This window comes from Polistes canadensis, unplaced genomic scaffold (genome assembly GCF_001313835.1).
Source record: "Polistes canadensis isolate GaletaPanama2010 unplaced genomic scaffold, ASM131383v1 scaffold_43, whole genome shotgun sequence".
Taxonomy (NCBI): domain Eukaryota; kingdom Metazoa; phylum Arthropoda; class Insecta; order Hymenoptera; family Vespidae; genus Polistes; species Polistes canadensis.
Window position 1 is genome coordinate 699,866 of NW_014569590.1, and position 7,174 is coordinate 707,039.

Genomic DNA, 7,174 nt, shown 5'->3' on the forward strand with positions numbered 1-7,174 from the left:
GTAAAGATATTAATAGTTAGTATTTTTATATTATTATTATTATTATTATTATAGTAATAATAATAATAATAATAATAATGCAATGTACGTTGCACAGTAAATATTAATATTAACACTAGTTAATACATAATATTTTGACAAGAATGATGATTAAGGTATCTGCAATTATTCGCATTTCCTTAATAATAGTTCGCAATTTAATTAATTTTAATTATATAAATTAAATACATAAGCTGTTCAGTAACCAAATCAATTAATTCCATTAAAAAAGAAAATGATAAAACATTTATATGATTATGTACATCTTGTATTGATTGATATTTTTTGTTATTTAATAATGTGCATAATGTTTAAGTGCTGAAATTTATAAAAATTCTTAATGTGGAGGCAATATCTTTCGTTAGTGAACGGCTCAAACATACAAATAATATTGTCAATTTTTTTTTTAATACTATTATATATTTTACATAATGAATTAATAAAAATTGCTTTTTAAAGAGTTAGAAAATTGCAAAACAATATAGTTTTGGTAATTTTTAATAATGTATCAAGGAATGTTTTATTAATTGCAATTTATTTTTCATTATATATATATATATATATAAATAGTTAAAATATATACAAATTTTCTAATTAAATGTTTCTTTTTTCTTTCTACACCCATAATTATACAAATCTTGCGTAATAAATAAAAAAATTATGTAAATAATTAAAATTTCAAATTTCAAGTAGTTTTCATTTTCAACTTTAGGTGCGCTAGTAGATCTTTCAACATGGCTTCTTTACTTTCTAAAGTTTTTATCAACTAACCTTCGTGTCCTATTTATTAAATATAAATGTATTATTTAATTAATTAATAATAACTTAAAAGAAAAAATAGTGAATTTATCATTTCTATTAAAAATGGGGAAAACATCGAAAGACAAACGTGATATTTATTATAGACGAGCAAAAGAAGAAGGTTGGAGAGCACGCAGTGCATTCAAATTATTACAAATCGATAATGAATGTAATATTTTTGATGGTACCGTATCTCAACATAACAAAATTATAAATTTGTCCTACAATCATTTTCTATTTTAAAACAAACTATTAAAGTGATATTTTTTCATACATTTCTCATTACAGGTGTAAATAAGGCTGTTGATTTATGTGCAGCACCTGGTAGTTGGAGTCAAGTTTTGTCACGAAAATTAAAGTATATAAATATAAATATAATAAATAATATACATATTTCAATTTTATATAATATAATGCATTTGAAATTTTAAGCGAAAATTACAAAAAGGCATTGGAAAAGGGTGAAGCTACGCCTCCCAAAATTGTTGCTGTTGATTTGCAAGCAATGGCACCGTTGGAAGGTGTCATTCAAATTCAAGGAGATATTACAAATACTGCTACTGCTCAGCACATAATTGCTTATTTTGATAATATGCAAGCTGATTTAGTTGTATGCGATGGAGCTCCTGATGGTACTTTCTCTTTCATTTTTATTAACATTTTAAAATTATATAAATATTAATAATAAATAATTTTGTTTGTGTGTATTTTAGTCACTGGATTGCATGATATGGATATTTACATTCAATCTCAACTTCTACTAGCAGCTTTAAATATTACTACTCATATATTAAGACCCGGAGGAACATTCGTAGCAAAGATTTTTAGAGCTAAAGATGTCTCCTTATTATATGCGCAATTAAAAATATTTTTTCCTTACGTCTACTGTGCCAAACCAAGTAGCTCTAGAAATTCCAGCATAGAAGCTTTCGTAGTATGTAAAGATTATTCACCGCCTGAAGGATACGAACCTCACATGTTGAATCCTCTTCTCACTCATGAGCCATGTAACTTTGAAAAGTTGACAGGAGTTAACAGACTCATTGTACCATTTGTCGTATGTGGAGACTTAAATCAACCTGATTCTGATACCTGCTATCCGCTTAATGTGAGGAGTATAATAATTAATAATTAGAAAAATTATTTAATTGTATAATCGTTTAAATTAATAGATTTTAACATATTTACAGTTCGAAGGAAAAGAATATAAATATCATGAGCCAGTGCAAAGCCCAATTGCCCCCCCATACGAAGAGGCGCTTTCTTTAATTGAAAATAGAAATACTGATTTTAGAAAAGCAGATGTTAGTGTTATTATCGATAGCAATCGTTCAATGTCTTTATCTGAATTCAAGGAACAAGCAAGGCAAAAACAAAAATGTATAAATGAAAAATTAAAAGAAGAAGAAAATATGGATAAAAATCGGGAAGAGGAGGAAGTGATTAATACACTTTCTCTGAAGTCATTACTTCAATTAAATATATCCAGTGAAAATAATAGCAGTTAAGGAAGTAAATAAATTATTTTAATCTAAAAGAAAAATATATTGTAATCAAATTAATTTGTATATTTAACAAATAAATGTTTCTATTTATTCTATTTTATATAAGTTTATCTGTAAAATGAATATTATTTTACATTTACCGCGTTATAAATTACATTGGCTTATGTTCCTGTGTGTTGTACAAGCTAAAGAAAAAAAAATATTAGTAAACATTGAGAAACTCGGAAGACAAATATATTATTAACCTTGCGCATATAAGTATCAAACACGAGTAGAACTTGCCTATCTTTGGAAGAAATTGATCAGTATTAATATTTAGAGTGTGACAATTATATTCAAATCGGATATTAAATACTTTTAGTTTGAAATTATTTAAAATATAAAATTAATAAATTAAAGGATGAATTATTTAAATATCGACAAGAATAATATTCCAAATCGTCTGTTATGTTATTGGAATACCCTTCGTGTATCAAAATGCTTGCAAGTTAAGACGTAAGTAAAAATTTGCTCTAGCGAACACTTAGTGACTTCTTCGTCTTCATGTCTTCTTCTTCGGTAATTATCTTTAAAATTATAATGGAATAAGAAACAAGAAAAATGTGTTATATTAATTTGTGTGCGTTGAAATTTTTCAGATGAATAGAACCTGCAACATTTGTAAGAAATTATTTTGTTGCACCGAATGTTGTAATAGACATAAAAAAAATAAACATTCAAATCAAGAATTTTATTGTCCGTTGTGTCACGGTGAAAAGTTCCCGTTGCATCCAAAATTCGACGAGAAATTACTCAGTCATGTAATCATCAATCATCTTCCCTTGTATTGCTACTTGTGCGGTGATTATTTCGAACAAAACAAGGATTTCGAATTATTCGGTAATTTTTATTTTTGTACCTGGTGCTACGTGAAATCTCAATCCAATGTTTTAAAACAATCGAAGTTAAGAGATTTATAAGTTGTACATATTTAGAAAAATAAAAATAATTCGAAATTTAATTACACAAATAAAGATTTCACGTGGTACGAGATACTCCAAGTTTATTTGACATTGAAAATTATAATTAATAATAATTATTAAACGAATTTCGAATTTTCGAAGATCCCTGCAAATTTTGGTTTACCAAACGACCTCAAGTATCGATATCCGAAAGAAGATCTCTCGTGGCTACACCGATCTCATGTTTTTTGGGAACAAAAAAGAAAGAACATTCAACAATCGATGGTAATTACAATGATAATTTCGTTGATTCGTTAACATCACCACCACAACTTCATAGAACAACGAGTACACCGATGCACGTTGCTGTTACGAATAAACAAACGAGCTTCGAATACAAGACACCACACTTACCGATTTTTTTTTTAAAGACACCTAACATAAGTTCGGCGACGTCGATTAAAAGTTACACATACTCGTCGGATTCTAAAATAAATGATTATTGTGAGGGTAAGTCTAGTAGATATTTGACTTGTTATACTAATCTGGATAAAACACCATTTCGATCTTTACCAAGTCATTTTGATATGGAAGAACAACAATTTATCTCGAAGAATACACCAAAAGGATTGACCTTATCGGTTATGACAGAAGGAGAAGCAAGTGAATATGTAACTGCTATGAAAACCAAATTCTTGAACTATGAAATTGAAAAACCTAATGATCACATGGAATTAACAGAAGTTCAAGGTGGGTTATTATCGGAAGAGAAAAATAATGTTGGAGTACAAATACACGAGGAAAGAAGATCAAATTCATTTAAAAAAGTACGATTTTCTGATCAATGTGACATGAGCAGAGGTAGTATCGGTAGTACAAATATGACGGAAAATGATGAATATTATGAAGCACGACAATCTTTATCACGATCGACTGTTAGGATGGAAGAAATACCTATGGAATCAGATAAAGAGAAGCCGAATTTTACTGTTACGAATAAAACGTCTGATAAAAATAAAAATGAATTAAACTCAGATGAGAAAAGTTATGAGAAGGACAATAATATTCGACAAGAGAATCGATTGTACAACAGAACACATAGCAACATATGCCTTACTCAAAAGACTGCTGGCACTTCTCGTGTGATGATGATGGTGATTGTCGAAAACAATTTGGCCGGTGAAACGTCAAACAATATTGGACCTCTTATCGAATCTGGCTTAAAGGAATTATCATCGATTTCCGATTTGGCCGAAAGTAAACTTTCTCAAACGACAAGTAGAAAATCGACCACATCGATGGACAATAATAAAGAGAACAGCGACAACTGTGCATTCTATCTTGCATCAAATTCCATATCGTCGTCGCACAATAGTAACGTAGAAAGTTCCTTACATAGAAAGAACAATTGTGCAGGTCTGTTATCCAGTATGACGCATGCCGTTAAACAAGCTTTCAGAAGTTTTTCCGGTATGTTAATGAATTTTTTGAAAGCCCTATCGTACGCTACTTGTTTAATATTATTTTGAAACAAACATTCGTTATATTTGGAGATCAAAATTGTTTTTAAAAATTAATTGCATTATATAACGTATATTATGAAATATATAATATATTTTAATATGATATAATATATTAAAAACATATTTATTTGTATGTATATGTATATATTTTCTATCCAATTATATGTTGGTATAGGTGGAAATTTTTTAATGCCAACTTCGAACGATAAAATGTTTAAAAATAACGAAATACCTTCATCATCGTCAACCGACAATTATCTATCAAGTTGTGCGTCAAATATTACTTCGCGTAAACGATCAAGAGATTTAAAGGAAGAATCTCCATCTTCGGATGTGACGACGATGACGAGAACTGATTCCACTATTTTACGTGCGGATGATAGAAGTCCAACGCCGAAAAGACACCGTGGTTGGTATAAAATCAAAAGTCGAGAGCCCATCGCAAGGATGAAAAATCAATTGTCTTCTCAAAGAGGAATATCATCGGGGACACAAATTTTTAGTCAAGGCTCATTGTCCGTTGGAAATACGGTTATACCGATTCCATCACGAGCACATCAATCTGTGCAATTCGATATTATATCTAGCGATTAAAGAAAAATTGATCAAGTGTTTCAAATAATATTAGTTCAAAGCAATACGTTATTAGTTTATGTACGACAATTTTGATTTGTTGATCCATTATTATTGGATTTTAGTAAATTATATTTATTTTTCATTAATAACGTTATCTTTTGTTTATGTAGCTTTTTTTTCTTTTCTCTTGCGTTTTTTGCTTTACTTTCATTTTTATGGTAATATAATATTTAAAAACACAAATATGATAAGTTTGTTGTTTGATTAGTATATTGTTTTGTTTTTAAATAGATTTATTTATAAGTATATATAAATATCATATTTGGCGGTAGAAGTTGTACTTTGTTTTGCACATGCGCAGTATAACACTGTTATACGCAGACGCGCGCTTGCATATGTGTTCAGTTTGGAATTGTAAGGTTATGTTTTATAGAGTTTGCATTGAAAGACATTTTTACACGTGATTTCTTGTTCTAAATAAATTTTTTGATCGTTCGAATAATATTGCTTGGAAGTAATATTACGAAAAAGGTATTTACTTTTATTTTATTTTAATTTTTCTAATATTTACAATAACAGTTTAAATTTTAGTTATTTTTGTAGGCTTGAAAAATAATTTAAGGATGTCTTCCTGGAAAAAAGCAGCTAAATCAATTCAAAAAACGCATAGAGAACGACATCAACCCGAATCTCGTAAACATTTGGGTCTTCTCGAAAAAAAGAAAGATTATGTTGCCCGAGCTAAAGATTATCATAAGAAAGAACGTACTTTAAAGTTATTGCAACAGCGTGCACTCAATAGAAATCCAGATGAATTTTATTTTCACATGATCAATTCTAAGGTAGAGAAAGGTATTCATAGAGAAAAAGATAAGGATGATGAGCATACACCTGAGCAAATCAAATTAATGGAAACTCGAGATATCAGATACGTTGCATATAAGAGACACATAGAAGCTAAAAAGGTAGAGAAGTTGCAGAGTCAATTACATTTGATAGACGCTGTTAATGAAACAAAAAATAAGCATATATTCTTTGTGGAAGACGATAAAGAAGAAAAAAACTTTGACATTGTTAAAAGGCTAAATACACATCCTGCATTATTGTCCAGACGTTCAAACAGACCTAATTTGAATAAATTAAAAGAGACCAGTTTTCCTCAAATCGATCAAAATACTCTTGCTAGTATCGAACGTCAGAAATACATGGCTTACAAGGAATTGGATAAGAGAATTGAAAGAGAACGAGAGTTGACAATAGTACAACAAAAATTAGAAATTCAGAGAGTTTTAGCCAAAGAGAAGGAAAGAAAACCGAAACAGGTTAAACCTGCGACCAGATATTCTGCTCCGATCTATAAATGGAAGTTTGAAAGGAAGCGGTAATATGTTATTATACATATGAGGAAAACTTATTTTACAAATATCCTCTCCGATGGATTAAAATTTAAGATACTAAATAATTTCAGTTTTTTCACTGTTCATTATGCTATGTTTTATTTATGTTAATAGATTATTAAGATCATTGTAAGTGGTATTGGTTGAATGAATATTTGTAATATAGTTATTCCTATATTCAATGATGGCAACCCTGACCATAGTTGTTATTAGTTATTGATGTTATTAGTATTGTTATGGATATTTATCCGGGAGGCATTCCCATCATTTGTCCTGGAGTCATTCCTGACATTCCTGGCATTTGTCCTGAAGTCATGTCTGACATTCCTGGCATTTGTCCTGGAGTCATCCCTGACATCCCTGGCATTCCTGGCATTTGTCCTGGAGTCATC

General features: G+C 29.4%; 3 protein-coding genes and 1 pseudogene across 4 annotated transcripts; 3 read left to right on the forward strand and 1 right to left on the reverse strand.

The window, feature by feature from the left end:
• The first annotated feature begins 757 nt into the window (after positions 1–757).
• LOC106785012 (putative tRNA (cytidine(32)/guanosine(34)-2'-O)-methyltransferase) lies at positions 758–2,440 on the forward strand. The gene is made up of 5 exons (XM_014745111.1): positions 758–1,024; positions 1,129–1,198; positions 1,273–1,472; positions 1,554–1,948; positions 2,031–2,440. Exons 1-5 carry the CDS (start codon positions 904–906, stop codon positions 2,346–2,348), a joined length of 1,104 nt encoding a protein of 367 aa, XP_014600597.1. The 5' UTR covers positions 758–903; the 3' UTR covers positions 2,349–2,440.
• Positions 2,441–2,609: 169 nt separating this feature from the next.
• LOC106785011 lies at positions 2,610–5,554 on the forward strand. The gene is made up of 4 exons (XM_014745110.1): positions 2,610–2,903; positions 2,984–3,224; positions 3,449–4,756; positions 4,985–5,554. Exons 1-4 carry the CDS (start codon positions 2,889–2,891, stop codon positions 5,401–5,403), a joined length of 1,983 nt encoding a protein of 660 aa, XP_014600596.1. The 5' UTR covers positions 2,610–2,888; the 3' UTR covers positions 5,404–5,554.
• A 49-nt stretch (positions 5,555–5,603) lies between these two features.
• Positions 5,604–6,979, forward strand: LOC106785013 (probable U3 small nucleolar RNA-associated protein 11). Of its 2 annotated transcripts, none has more exons than XM_014745112.1 (2): positions 5,604–5,916; positions 5,989–6,979. In XM_014745112.1, the coding sequence occupies exon 2, from the start codon at positions 6,009–6,011 to the stop codon at positions 6,768–6,770; it is 762 nt and encodes a 253-aa protein (XP_014600598.1). In that variant the 5' UTR covers positions 5,604–5,916; positions 5,989–6,008; the 3' UTR covers positions 6,771–6,979. The 2 variants fall into 2 exon arrangements, with proteins under 2 accessions (XP_014600598.1, XP_014600599.1); XM_014745113.1 differs by having other exon boundaries at positions 5,797–5,916; positions 5,977–6,979.
• A 148-nt stretch (positions 6,980–7,127) lies between these two features.
• The window catches only part of LOC106784974, a 1,241-nt pseudogene continuing 1,194 nt past the window's right edge, over positions 7,128–7,174 (reverse strand).

Coding starts and splice junctions, on each gene's coding strand:
- LOC106785012 (XM_014745111.1), top strand. CDS start 904: ATGGGGAAAACATCGAAAGACAAACGTGATATTTATTATAGACGAGCA. Junction 1,199..1,272: donor GTTTTGTCACGAAAATTAAA/GTATATAAATAT, acceptor TGAAATTTTAAG/CGAAAATTACAAAAAGGCAT. Junction 1,473..1,553: donor ATGCGATGGAGCTCCTGATG/GTACTTTCTCTT, acceptor TGTGTATTTTAG/TCACTGGATTGCATGATATG.
- LOC106785011 (XM_014745110.1), top strand. Junction 3,225..3,448: donor CAAGGATTTCGAATTATTCG/GTAATTTTTATT, acceptor GAATTTTCGAAG/ATCCCTGCAAATTTTGGTTT. Junction 4,757..4,984: donor AGCTTTCAGAAGTTTTTCCG/GTATGTTAATGA, acceptor ATGTTGGTATAG/GTGGAAATTTTTTAATGCCA.
- LOC106785013 (XM_014745112.1), top strand. CDS start 6,009: ATGTCTTCCTGGAAAAAAGCAGCTAAATCAATTCAAAAAACGCATAGA.